This window comes from Herpailurus yagouaroundi, unplaced genomic scaffold (assembly GCF_014898765.1).
Source record: "Herpailurus yagouaroundi ecotype Mexico unplaced genomic scaffold, PumYag 100, whole genome shotgun sequence".
NCBI classification, from domain to species: Eukaryota; Metazoa; Chordata; class Mammalia; order Carnivora; family Felidae; genus Herpailurus; species Herpailurus yagouaroundi.
Genome location: NW_024412391.1, coordinates 22,889,472 through 22,904,389, shown reverse-complemented (window position 1 = coordinate 22,904,389; position 14,918 = coordinate 22,889,472). Strand labels below are relative to the sequence as shown.

Here is a 14,918-nt window from a genome sequence, read left to right as displayed (position 1 = left end):
TCAATCCCAAGAAGCATGAGATCATGGCCTGAGCTGAAATGAAGAGTCAAGTGCTTAACCCACTGGGCCACCCAGGCACCCCAACAGACCGAATTTTTGATAAAAATCTGCAAATTTTTGGTCTGCAACAATAAAAACCTATAAAATTTCTATCAGAATATTTCAAGTTGGATCGCTAACCCTAACATACCAGGGTTCTGGCAAATTACAGCTCACTTCTTAGAATAATTCTCCCTACATCTGCCCTGAAAAATGAAGTGTATGTGTCCTGTTTCTCCAGCAGATGACTCTGATTTTAGATTAAAATTAACCTTTAAAGAATTCTTACTTCATGGAGCCCAGGGAATTCAGAGATCAGGCAAGAGTCTGAAATCCTGGTCTCCCTACACTTAGGTAAATATCATCATTTCACCTGACTGTTAAGGTAAGCACACAAGAAATGAAGACTAATCAAATGCCAGTACGATCAGCATTCTTAAAAGATTTTGTCCTTCTCTTGGGAAGAATTTGAAAGGTATTGGATTGTTAGTTCTGGAAATGGAAACATTTTACTGTAGCTGAGAACAAATCCTGCACAAGTAGCCTCCATTAATGTGCTTTCATCCTCAATGGATGGGCCATCCCACACAGTGGCACTGAGGACTAAGACCCAGGCAGTTTATGGAGAGTGAAGATTTCTAAACACTGGTGGTTTTGTGATCTCAACATCTGTCCCTCAGGAACTGGCCTCAGACTGCTGACTCATTATGCATAGCTGTCACATGAGTGGATCATTCGCTCACTAATGACTCCATTAAACACCATTCTGGGCTGCGGTTGAGCACGTTTGCATCATCGTGTGCCACGTGAGAAAACAGAATCCTCACTTAGGAGCACAGAAGGCACTGCCTTGTGGGAAAGGAGCTGAGAAGGTCTTATCTCAGCAGCGGCATATAACAAATTTACTGGGGACTTTGGCGAGGCAATTCCCTAAAAGTTAGAAAAATCTTTCTACTAGGTTTACCTATGTGTAAGTATATATTTCACAAGGTTCCAGATTGTGCAATAATTGAGTTTTTAATTTGCTGCTTACTACAGAATGGGGTCCACTGGTTCACCTATGCAGGTAATGTATTTGCTAATTTGCAACAATTCCCAAACTTATCTCAGGCACAGAGAGGGAAAGCCTGTGCACTTATGTGGGTCTATTTACTGGTGATTAAAAGCAAAGTATAAAATCCTTCTTCTGCACTGAAATTCTTGTTTACCACTTTTCATAGTTGCTAATGGGTTTTACACCTGCACATTTTGAACTATATTAATTGTGTGAAAGTTGTGGGGAACTAATTGTCTCTGGTGAGAAGGTACAGGTGCAAATATAATGAACAGTAGCAGATTACTCTTCAAAACCATCTACTTGTTAACATAAGACATCATTTGACAATGCAACAATGTTTTGTCATCTGCCTGTGTGCCTGTTTTTCCTTTTTTAGTACTGGAACAAGTTGTTTCTTACAGGGGAGGATTTTTAAAGTAGTGACAACATAACAGTCTGCTCATTCAACAAATATTACTAAGTGCCTATTATGTGTCAGGTACTGCTGTGTATGTTAAAATAAAAACAAATGGGTAAATCCAATATTAATGGGAAGAGGCAAGATGATTCTATGAACCTGATAAGAAATGGATGGGCTTATGAAGACTTAAGACAGTATACCATCAAAGGCTTACACCTGAGTACTGAAAAATGTGAAAAGGTAGAGATGAGCTGTTGATATCCAAGCCAGCTGCTTCCTCATTCAGATAATTAGAAATAATAAATTATTATAATAAATTATATAATATTATATAATAATATTAATACAGCTGTAAGGTTGTATGCTATGGTATTAGAAATGTATTTTTTCCTCTTGAATTACTCAAAGAATGAAATATGTGTGCATGCACATAAAGTATGGCCAAATAGTTAATGTCTATGTCTGGGATAAATAAGTATGAAATTCACCAATAGTGGGCCTTCTTATCCTTTTTCAGAGCTACATAAGCCCTTCTGCTTGGATGAGAATCGTTAACCTAGTAGACTCACCCTGAGCTGGACTCCCAGGTGGCAACTTTAAGACTTGTAAGATTTAACATACCCAGAGAGCACAAAAACACTGACTTATCAAAACATATATATATATAATTTACATATTTTTATTTTGTTTTATTTTTTAATGTTTTATTTATTTTTGACACAGAGACAGAGCATGAGCAGGGGAGGGGCAGAGAGAGAGGGAGACACAGAATCGGAAACGGGCTCCAGGCTCTGAGCTGTCAGCACAGAGCCTGACACGGGGCTCGAACTCACAGACTGCGAGATCATGACCTGAGCCGAAGTCGGACGCTCAACCGACTGAGCCACCCAGGCGCCCCTATTTTACATGTATTTATGTAATACCTAGTCAATTATCCAGGCATATAAGTTTTCAAATCATGTCCCTCTGAGGTTCTGGGTGGTAACTCAAGACAACCTTGTGTAGCGGGGAGGAGCTGAAAGGCTCCTGACACAGGTCTGCCTCTTACCTGCCTCTGATGATGGTTACTTCCCAGGCTATGAGTGGGAGGAAAGACTGTGTCACTGGTGGGCATGTACCTTATTGAAATCCACAATCGGGTTCTTCTGCACGAAGCGGCCTTAGGAATGGCCTCCTGGTCTTCGAATTTAGAGGTACCCTGACATGTACTTTATGTCATCCAAAGCCCCAAACTCCAAATTTTTCTAGGATTAGTGGAAGTACATACTACAGATACATGCACCTTGAAAATAGTTATAATCACTCTGCTTCTGAATTTTTTCAGAATTTTGTTTAAAGGAGGGTGAATTCATTTCATTTTAAATAATTTTATCCTTAAAAATCTAAAAGCGGTTTGTGTTTCTGCAGCCTAACAGGGAGAAAACATTCCCCGTGACATTATTTAAGGTATAAGTATGTGTACTTTAACGTGTTTCTGGGTATTGCTAAGTTATGGTGAGTCATTAGTGTTATACCTGTATATAAAAACCATAAACAAGAAAATGGAATTAATTACGTTATTTTAACTTGAAAAGATGAAAATTTAAAAATGTACATTTACAAAAATAATAATTCAAATGAAAGTGTGTTTTAACAACAACAAAAAATCAGACTTACCCATTGACTACCAAACTGGATCATGCCATGGAGAAAAAAAAAAAAAAAAAAGATGATGAAGGAGAACATAGGGGAAGAGTAAAAAAATGATGAAAAGTAATTACAATGAGAAAAGAGGCAACAAAATGTCAACTTAAACAGATAATCTAAGAAAAATAGATCCATTTTCATCCAATTGCCACTCTCAACAAAAAGGTAAATAAGCTGTTTCTGAACATAGAACCAAACAAAACATGAATTGAAGTGAAACAATGGGATATTTATTAAAACAACAACAAAAAAAAGCCTAATTTTTAAAGTACGTTTCTACCAGATCTTTAAAAAAAATGGAAACTTTTGTATAAATAAAATATTTCATATGCTATTTCTGTGCCTTGTCTTTTGAATGCAAACTCAGGATACTCTAGATTTGTATAAACAAAGCAGGTAGCTTTCTAGCTTTCTTATTTGCTTGTGAAAAGTAAGGTTTATGTAAAAACACAACACCTAAGCTGTTAAAAGGTGTATCTGAAATTCAATGGCCACTTGTAAAATCTTAGGCAGTCTTCATATAAAAAAGAAGAAACTGACATGAAGAAAGGATAAAGGGCCTTCCATTATTATAGTAAAGAAAAGATCAAACACTTCTATTGGAGACCTTGGTCTTTTAATCTAATCAAACCAGAGACTTCTGGAAACAGCATCCAGTATCCCATGCTGCATATCCATATGTGACACTCAGTTCGCTTACCTCTTGTCCTCCATCCAGGGCACAAAGTTTGGCGCTTTGCTTTCTGGCATCGACTAAGACATTGAACATTGTACACACAGAAGCTGGAATGCGCAAGTCAGTTGTTTTGCTTGCCTTTTGCAGCTTGAGTTCAAATGCAGTTCTTGTTCTAGTTATTAAAACATGAATTCATAGTAAGTAATTCTGAACTATGTGTCACCTGTTCAGTAAAAGTGAAATCAACACTACAAGATGCTAATTTAAAACATGCAAATACAGAGTGTTGCATTGCTTGGGAGCTAGGGGATGGGAAGCTCTTCTTTCTCAGGTGTCTCACAGGAGAGATCACAGAGATATTTTATATTACACAGAGCTTTTGCAGTCATGCAGACAGTATCTCTACCCAAATGAAGCTATTTGTTACATCTAGTGTATAACTCTTAACGGAAAGACGTCTTAGTTTTACTTAACTGCCTGGATTAATTTCCAAGTATAAAAACCACTTACTTCTCTGCATTAAAGCAGAACAAATCCTCTGCATCAGAGTTTACCAAATAAAGAAACGTACAAGTCTGGAAAACTCTAAAACATCATAATGAATGTCATCACTTAGGTTTTCTTTCAAATACCCATAATTGTAGATAGCTGTTTGAAAGAAACTGTGGAACAGGCAATTTGGAATTTTATTTTTGCTAAAGTATCCAGAGAACCTCCATAAATTTGAGACATCAGAATCACATATGACAAACATGATTTTTTAAACATTAAATAATCTAATTCATGGCCTTGCCTTAGGAAGCCATTAAACCTTATTCTAAAGGCAGGATTGTTCTTCCTTTGAAGAATTCAGGATTATTCAATTGCTCCAGTGTTTCTTCCAATATGCTGCCCACATTGTCCTTATATGTGTCATGAATAAGGGCAATGGGAAAAACAATGCTTGGCTAATGAGAGATACGATGCTGATTTTGTAGGAAATGTAAAAAAAAAAAAAAAAAAAAAGAAAAAAGAAAAAAAAGGAAGCACATTTGGAAGAATCCAAAGCCTCATAATTTATTTCTCGTTAAATTCTGGAGAATGTAAATGGATACTTGGAACTCATTTGATACTGATAGAGACTACCAGAAGACGGAAGAATCAATGGCACTGAGCATAATTTGAGTTTGCCAGGCCATTTCACAGCGTACATAGTGCATAATGCATAAAGTACTTAACAGACCTTTTCCGTATGTCTCCAGAAGTACTGCCTTGGGAATTTAAAGCACAGTATTCCCAGAGAGACAACAATAAGCACAACAGAAATGATTAATATAGTACGGATGCCACTGATGAGGGCAATGGTTAGGAGGCCTAAAAAAATGTTTCAGGTCAAGCTTGTCAGTTACAGGAGTCCCCAGAATTTAGGTCTGAGAACCTCACGTCCATTAAATTTTGTAATAGCAGTACATAACGAAACCTTCCCTTGTGACAATTATATAACAGGTGCTTGGTGAAAAGTGCCACTTTGGCTGCTGGCATACTAAGCAGCGACTTGAAAACACAGGTCTACCTTTTGACACAGGCCTCTATCATATCACTGGCCATTAGTTTAAGTCTTTGCTCTAAGTGGTGGGCAAATTCTTGTTCTGGCCAGTGTAGATCAAAGACAAACATTTGCAGTGCATCAAGTTTCCAAAAAAGGTCTTCTGATGTTGCCGAGCCATTGCTAGAAGAAAAAGGAAACACGAAGAGCATCATCAATGGCCATGGTTAGCTATGAGATCAACAATACATTGTGATTTCCTTTCTGTATCAATAGCCATTAGTAAAAAAAAAAACAAAAAACAAAACACAACAAAATAGCAGGTAAATTCCTTAATCATTGGTATTTTCTTTATTCAACCTTCTAAATCTCTTCCTTTTCACTTCTTCTTAATAAGGTAAGGCAAAACACCCAAAACAAAATAGAAATGAATCTAGTAGTAAAGTTTCGTAGAAAGGGGTAGAATGGATAAGGGTACTTCACTAAGGAAAATAAATCAGATTGGACAGGGAGGAACATTTCAAATGCTTTTTACCAATCTTTAAGATAAAGATAAAATTCATAAATGTTTCCTCCTAGAAATTCCGAAAAGTATGTTTTACATAAGAAAACCCATATGACAGCAACTGGAATCTTTACTCTTCTGCTCATGCCTATGTATGTGTCTTTGCCATCACAACGGCTTCTGTGTGTCTACAGACACGTATGTAGGGTACAAGATGCTTAAATTTCTCAATTATGGGTAAAGGTGAAACAGGAGCTGCTGGTGGAATAACAGGCTGGGAAGGGAGGCAAATCTTATGCCCATTTTGAAATGCCTTTTGACTTTTCTCGCTCATAATTCAACCTAACAGTACGAGGTATCTATACAGTCTAACAGAGAAATGACATTCAGGGTGTTCTGTAGTGGGAACCAATTCACGTATTTCAGATTGTTCCATCCATCTAACTGTGGAGCGTAGATCTGCTCTGTGGTCACTGCTGTGGCAAAATTACTTAGAGGACTGAAGCTTCACCCCGTGTAGGAAAGTAATTCGTATCAAAGTACATATAACATTTGGGCAAAGGATAATAGTACTCCTTTCCATTATGCAAGTATATAGCCTAATAAGGAAACAGATGCTTTGAGAGTAAAATGCTCCTATGTTAAAACACACTGAAACTTAAGAATTAAAGGAGAAAAAAGCCCCTGTGTGATTCATTTCTCCTCAGCTTTCCCATAAATGTTTCACATATACTAACCTAAAAGTTCTGTTTTGGGTGTGCAAAAGAAAATCAGAGAAATAAAATAATTTATCACAAAAGCACAGCAGAAAACTTTTATAAAAGTAAAATTCTTTTATATATATATATTTTTATTATTTTTTTTTAAATTTTTTTTTCAACGTTTATTTATTTTTGGGACAGAGAGAGACAGAGCATGAACGGGCGAGGGGCAGAGAGAGAGGGAGACACAGAATCGGAAACAGGCTCCAGGCTCTGAGCCATCAGCCCAGAGCCCGACGCGGGGCTCAAACTCACGGACCTCGAGATCGTGACCTGGCTGAAGTCGGACGCTTAACCGACTGCGCCACCCAGGCGCCCCTATATATTTTTAAACGTTTATTTATTTTTGAGAGAGAGAGACAGAGGGTGAGAGGGGGAAGGGCAGAGAGAGAGAGGGACACAGAATCCGAAGCAGGCTCCAGGCTCTGAGCGGTCAGCCCAGAACCTGATGTGGGGCTTAGACTCGTGAACTGTGAGATCACGACCTGAGCCAAAGTTGGACACTTAATGGAGGGAGCCATGCAGGTGCCCCTATAAAAATAAAATTCTTTTAAATACCCACTTTGTTTGGATAAATATATCTTAATTAGTTGGCTTAAAAAAATCACCTCCTTCTCTGGCTGATTAAATGCTCATTTGCCTCCACCACCTGCACCTCAGCATCTTTCCTGCATTACCAGCCTACTTTGTGTTTCTTCTCCCAATCTGCCTGTAATTCCTCATGGTCTCCTTGCCTAGCCAACATGTACCCAGAGTTAATTCTCAAAGGGAGAATCGCAGCAAAGCCCTGATGCCACCTCTTTTCTCAATATCTCTTCACACCTTAAATATCAGTGCCCCCAAACTACCATCAATCAAAAGAACCAGACAAACCATGTTGATGTCGATGTGAAAAATGTGAGAAAAAAACACCATACTTATTTCTCCCTTTTGCCGTATATAGAATAAAAATAAGAGGAAAAAATGACCAGGCAAAATCCTCCTATATATCCATAGTATACAATGTGGTAAATTAGAGGACCTAGATTTTAAAAGTAATTGAATACAATTGGTTAAAGAAGCAAACCTACTACTTATCATTATTTACTGTGGAGAAATATAAGTAGCTATTTGCAACATGAATGTATTCTTCACAGCATAACAAAACAACAAAACCACCATCAAGACAAACTCTGAAATAGTGAAGGTGGAATTCTATTGAAAATGGACTTTCTCATAACATATAACAAATCTTTACAGAGAGTATGGATATATGTACTGCTCTTTGATGCTATGGTAAGACTCTAGAATAATAAGTGTGCTTAATTGGGAATGTAATTACGGTAACAAGTGTTTGTTATACTTAGATAAAAAAATGTAAATAGGTTTTCTCTTGAGCTGGAATATATACCTTGCAATTTACTCAGAACTTTTTCATTTTAAAATTATTTCTAATCAGTCACCTATTCCGAAAGTATTATTAACAGATCAAAGAATTCAAATGTGAATAATGGATTCTGAGATAATTTCCTAAAACCACCAGTAGGGAACTTATCTTACTGCATCTACTTTTAGAGCTGAAAAAAACCCAGAAGGAAGATGGGGAGGAGAACCTTGTAAGGTGATACATACATTAATAGATAAGGATGTACCTTTAAAGCCATAGTTGTGTTGTACTTTTAATTCCTTATATATATGAAATGGAACGATTCGGGCGGTATTTAATGCTTTATAACAAAAATTAAAAAAACTGGCACCTGGCCTGGCTCAGTCAGTGGAGCATGCAACTCTCAACATTGGGAATAGAGATTACTTTAAAAAATAAAAATAAAATCTTTAACAACTCCCTCTTCCCCTCCCCCTGCAAATAAAAAAAAAAACAAACTAGTTGTGATTACATCATAACATTAATAAGTAATTCTGAGCACCCTGCTGAAGAGCCTAATGTTGATAATCCTAGCAGGAAAAGATAATAGTGACTAACTTGTATACCATATTTTTTTATTTATCCAGAATGATGAAAATATGAGCATTTTATTTACAAAGCCACAGTCTGTCCTGACTCGTGTCCTGAGGGTCATTTTAAAAAGGGGCTTCCAATAATGAGATTCAGGTTTCAGACATACCTCAAAGCTAATAAAATAATAATGACAAAAAAATCTAAATTTCACAAGGTAATGCCCACAATGGTGTTCTTGGTGAAAATCAAGGGGGAGGGAAACAGATGAGGGATGAGGAAGAAGAGGAGTGAAATTATAAAACAGTATTAAGAAGCACAAAAACACATCAACTTAGATTCATTATACTTCCTAGATAATTGCCAAGCACACACACACACCACTCTATACACCGTAAGTGCCCAAAGCATTTGCCTGATAAAGATTCACATGTCCTAATAATTAGCACGGGCACAGTGACGATGTTTAACTTAGAGAAGTATTGCTAAGCTGTCTTGCAAGTTATTCTTCTCTTTCTTGGTCTTTCTTTTCTTGAACGTATGCAGCCTTGACTGGGAGCAGGTTTAACAGTGGTGGGAGGACTGGCACACAGGATGCTGGACAAGTTCTTAGCTAGTATATTCTCTGGAAGCCTGATACATAAATGAGAGGAGTGAGAGCTTGGTTGTCAGGCAGACCTCAATTCGAAGCTCACCTCTGTCACTGACTTACTGTGAGACCCCGGGCAGGTTCTGTTTCTTACCTTCTTTAGGACTTGGTTTCCTTAACTGTAAAACGGGGACAATGACATTTACCTCACAGGGTTGTTATAAGGCTTAAATGAGATAAAGGATTTGGCACTGTAACTGGGACATAATAAATGCTCAATAAATGGTAGCTATTTTTCTTCCTCTAGTATTATTCTTTCTAGCTGACTTCATGGGAGATCTTGGGCAAAACATGGACTATTATTGAGTTCATCTGTTGCCTATGAGGCTCATATTTTTGAAAACTATACAATCATGAATAATGATGACTGATGACAGTAATAATGACAATAAAATCATAATGTAGAATAGGAGTAGTTATTATGATTGAGAGCCTAGGGTGTGCCAGGAACTTTTCATAGTTTTCTCCCCCCTTTTTTCTTCTCACAAAAATGTCTTTAAATTACGTATCATAACCATTTCAGAGTTGAGGAAACTGAGGGTAGGAGAGAACTTAATGAATAACGAGCAAGGGTCTAAATTCAGTGCTGCTCAATTTCAAAGCCTGTGTCCTTTTCGTTTTAATGACCCTTAGTTACCAAATCTGCAATAGGTAGGCTTATCACAAGGTGGAGTTAGTAAATACAGTTTTTAAAGATACACAGATTATTTAAAAATAACGGGTCACATCAACTGACATGTGAAAGGACAAAAGAAGAATTTGCTCATGTTAGGAAATAAAGGACAATCACTTCTCTGCAACCTACAATATTATTTCTTTAAAAGTGAGACTAAGAAAAAAGGATTATATTCTTGAAACTGTTCTTACAATGGTTTTCTACATGTGCAAGAGAACCTATGTGGGAAGTAACAAAGCTGGAGCCAACTAAGGTTCCTAGACATACTGGTACCACATTGATTGCCTGAACTCTATGATTTAGGCTGGAGTCTACAACCTGGGTTGCAAAATGACCTCGGACCAACAGATTACATACAGGCTACATCAATCCAATGAGTGTTAAAAAAAAAAAAGCAAAACTGCATCATTTATCATCGCTATGCTAAGCTTAGCTTAATAGCTTAAAAACTCAAACAAAACCAAAACATAGTGTCCCTCAACCAACGATGATAAATGCCATGCAATCTAAACACATGTGCACAGAACACAGCCCAGGCCATGCACTAGCTCACACACCACCAGGAAATAAGTGAGGAATACACACGTGGACTCATATAAAGAAGCCATCCACGAAGGAGTAGAAAAGCTAGGAATCTGTGGAAGATTAAGAGGCAGACTTGGAACTTTTGGAAGAGCTACATTGGGAAGACTGTTGGCGATATTCCTGTAAAGAAACAAACAACGTGGGAAGGGACCACCATAAGCAAGAACTACAGACGGCCACGTGTAAAGTCATAAGGTCAGGATTGAAGAGACAGATGTTCCATGGACACCAGGCAAGATACCCACTTGACAGGCTGCCACGTCTCTTGCTCGAAGCCTCTGTGAATTGACTGGGCAATGGAGGACTCCATGAGATCCACGTAGCGAACAACCAAGGGCACAAAGATCTCTTGCAAGTGTTTGTGAAATTTTCCATTACGTAAAAGTGCTGAAATAGTCAAGCAGAAATATGTTTGTCAGAGGGATCACATCAGGCATTTGGGAAATAGGGGTGAAAAAAACGTTTCCTGGAAGAGTCTGACACAGAAGAACTGACATAGATGATAATGGGTCTTGCTCCTCATATTGAATATATCATGAAAGCTAATCAAGAAGTATAATCAACCTCCTAAGCATGGCTGTCAAAACTGCAAATAGATTATATCTCTATAAAATGTTCCTGGCAGGTGGTATGTTTTTACTTTCTAAGAGGTTTAACACATGAGGCATAGGACTACTTGCTAGAGATTCAAGGGAGCTGTTGGATACACTGAAGGTCTTGACACATGTAAATATAGTGATAAAGAGCGTTACAATCCCTGTGCTATACTGTGTATCACAAAGAGCTAAACCCATTTAATTCTAAGAGCTAAGCTTGATTACTTGTAAGAGATACACTTATTTAATTCACCAGGAGGGTGACTGTGGCCTTGGGAATGTCTAATCTGATTCATGAACTTTTCAGTTATTTGTGGATTTTCTTGTTACCCAATTTTCCACATGAGTCTTTGAAAACAGCATATCCCCTGCCTTTTCCAGGTGTCCATTTGTCTTTAATGAATTCTACTGTGGAACACTCTACTTACAGCAGTTGTAGAGGTCTTAGAATTTGTGCTACTGGGACAGGACTGTTTAGTAAGTAGGTAGTAGGTAAGGTGCACCTCCCTATACCAGAAGGTGGATGCTTTCTATGCACAGGACATAATTTCATTAGAAGACGCTCAGTGCTATCTATACACTCTTTGTGTCCCACCCATCCACTCCCCTGACAAATTCATAGGTTGAAATCCTAACTTCCAATGTAATCGTATTAGGAGGTGGAGCCTTGAAGGGATGATTCGGTCATGAGGGCAGAGTTCTCATGAACAGGATTAGTACCCTCATAAAAGAGATCCCAGAGAAATCCTTCGACTCTTTTGCCATTGAGGACACAGCTCAAAGATGGCCATCTAGGAAGCAAGTTCTCACCGGACACTGAATCTGTGGGCACTCTGATCTTGGACTTTCCAGCCCCCAAAACTGTGAGAAATATATTTCTGTTGTTTATAAGCCACCCAATCTCTGGTACTCTGTTGTAACAGCCTGAATGGACTAAGACAGCCAGTATGTGTCTAAGTTGCACCATGAAAGAACAGAGAATCTATAGGAAAATACTAAGCAATGTTACGTAATATTCAATAAATAATTTGAAATTTTTTAGATGATGGTACATGTTTGTTTCTCAAGTGAACATATCTTAAACCCAGCTGTGATGTTTTTTTGACTCTCCAAGTGAAAACATATTCATTTCAAAATATACATCATGGTTGGCAAAGGTATTTCTGAAGAGATAGTCTTTTAATTGAGCCTAAATGACAGGGTGGCATTCACAGAAGATTTGGAGGGAAGATCTCCAGGTAGAGAGAAGAGCTGGTATGAAAGTTCTAGGCAGGGTATAAGTAGATGCACTTCTAGAAGGACGAGAAAGCCAGTGTGGCAGGAGTAGGGTGAGAGACAGGGAAAGAATAGTGCAAGGTGATGTCTAGATGGTAGGACGTGGGTCCACAGGGAAGCATCGTTATTTTTATTATTATTAAGCAGAGGAGTGACACGACAGAATGTGTCTGGCAGCTGTGTGGGAGATGGGAGTGGATGACCAAGGCGGGGGGGGGGGGGGGGGAGGAAGCAAAGAAGGTACCCAGTGCTCAGTGCTTCACTGCAATAGACCAGGTAAAGGGTGATGGTGATGATGAATGGGGACTGGGATTAGAGCAGCAGAGGTGAAAGATGGGGGAAAGTTCTTCAGGACTCCCATTCACTTCTATGGATCTGAATAGCTGTGTGTGCCTGTGTACAAAATCTAATAACTAGTAACTGTAATAGTAATGTCATATAAAATACTCCACTAAACATGCCAATTTCCCACATAAATCTTCCTCAGGGCAAAAATACCCCAAAAGCTCAATAGTGCTTTAAAACTTGGGCAAAGTATGTGATGCTTACCCTAGTGGCATGAATATTCCTTTAGCGGATTCTGAAATTTGTCAGAGGCTGGAAAACTACAGACATGTGAAAGTGGGGTTGGAAAAAATTCTAAATGCAGAGGAAAATACAACCCTGTTTTTTTTTTTTTTCCTATTTCTAGTTAATTTGGTTTAGTATTTTTTGTGGTTAAGTAGGTTTTTTTTTTCTGGGTTATCTATATGTGAAAAGATTTCCTATTAAAGTGGGAATGATAATCATATTTAAAGATAAATGTCTTATTTAGGAGACTAATGTTATCTTAATGATGTTTTCATTAGCACACTGAAAAGAGCTTTATTTATTCCTAGAGATTCAATCAAAGAACTCAAGGTACTATAGATCATGTAATTCAGTTCCTTTTGCCAAATGTCACCTAAATAAGGATGTTGAACATTAAGGATGAAATATTCTCGCTCAAGCCACCTAAGTCACTGTGGTAAGCAAATTAAAAAATACACCCCTATCTGAATTTATTGGATCTCCAGTTAACAACTCTCCTCCTTCTTCCTCCTCCTTGCCAGAATTTTTGGAGTGTCAAGCACAGTGCTAAGTCTTTTATATGCATTCTCTCATTTAATCACTACAAAAACTCTATGATAGAAGCACTATTATTATTTTTTTTAGTCTTATCAACAAGGAAACTGAGGCACAGAGGATTTAGGGGGCATGTGGCAAAGCCATCTAGTCATTAAACAATAGAACAAGAGCCCTTAACCTCCATAGAGTATAATACTGCCACCTCTCAATTTACATAACCATAAACTATTATCTGTGTATGCATCCATTTATCATTCATACAACCTACCAGCAGCCTATCAGCATCTTTTAAGACCTAGAAAAGTAGAGGTTATTTTAGGTAGAAAAATCTTGCAAATGACAAACACATTACTCCACATCTTAGATGAATTATGTTTTTAGAATTAGAATTTTGAAAAACTCAGTTACACTATGAATAAGTCAAGAGATTGAGCAGAACTATTACACTCAATGAAGTGAAAAATGAATGAACACTGAAAATATTCAATGTGCTTATAATACGCATCGGAAGCTGGACAATTTCACATTGCTATGTAGCTAGACTATAGCCTAACCTTTAATTTATGTGGGCTACTAATAAAAAAAATGCAGGGACACCTGGGTGGCTCAGTCGGTTAAGTGTCTGACTTCGGCTCAGGTCTTGATCTCACAGTTGATGGGTTCCAGCCCTGCGTCGGGCTCTGTGCTGACCGCTCAGAGCCTGGAGCCTGCTTCAGATTCTGTGTCTCCCTCTCTCTCTCTCTGCCCCCTCCTCTGCTTGCACTCTGTCTCTCAAAAATAAATAAAAATGTAAAAAAAAAAAATGCAAAGAGCCACAGGCTCTACATCTCAGGTGCTGTTAAGCACTATCATTATTTTTAACTAGTCTAAGACCAAAACACACACGCACCTATGAAATCATTACATCTACAAATGAGAGTAATTCTACCTCATCAAGCCAAACGCTACTTTATTATGCATTTAGAGATTAGGTATGTTGGTTATTAAGTCATGCTTAGTTTGTTAAAATGAAGCACATAGGAGAATCAATACTCAATGTTGTTATTAAATGTTATAATGATTCTAAGATTAAGTACCAGTTGACTCCAATGTATTTCTAGCAAGAGCTCTCTTTTTTAATACACTTGCTAAGCCCTGAATTCACCAACTTGTTAAATAAGCCTGTTTCTCTCGTATTCCCACCATGGGAGTGAGAGCAGAGACTGTCCACCAGATCACTATATCTGAAGCTGGTGACTATACTACCTGCTTGGCTTTTACTTTTTACATCCAAAGAGTAATCAAGACCTACGTACTTTGCATCCTTAATATCCATCTCAACACATCACTCCCTCTCTTTATTGTCACTGCTGTTGCCCTACTTCCTCCAGCCTTCTTATCTCCTGCCTTGCCTAGTGCAGTAATCTCTTTCCTGGTCTCCAGGATCCATATTTTCTCTTTGTCAA

The 14,918-nt window shown here is 37.9% G+C and overlaps 1 protein-coding gene across 17 annotated transcripts in view; it reads right to left on the bottom strand.

The window, feature by feature from the left end:
- CADPS2 (calcium dependent secretion activator 2) overlaps positions 1-14,918 on the bottom strand; it is a 555,001-nt gene that overhangs the window by 56,313 nt on the left and 483,770 nt on the right. For 6 of the 17 annotated variants that reach the window (XM_040472111.1, XM_040472112.1, XM_040472114.1 and 3 more), the window contains 3 exons: positions 10,741-10,882; positions 5,411-5,566; positions 3,883-4,030 (listed from right to left, as the gene is read on the bottom strand). In XM_040472111.1, the coding sequence (XP_040328045.1) occupies positions 3,883-4,030; positions 5,411-5,566; positions 10,741-10,882 (446 nt within the window). Of the gene's footprint in view, positions 1-3,152; positions 3,168-3,882; positions 4,031-5,410; positions 5,567-10,495; positions 10,616-10,740; positions 10,883-14,918 lie in introns of all 17 variants that reach the window. The other 11 variants (XM_040472104.1, XM_040472103.1, XM_040472102.1 and 8 more) reach the window with 3 other exon arrangements.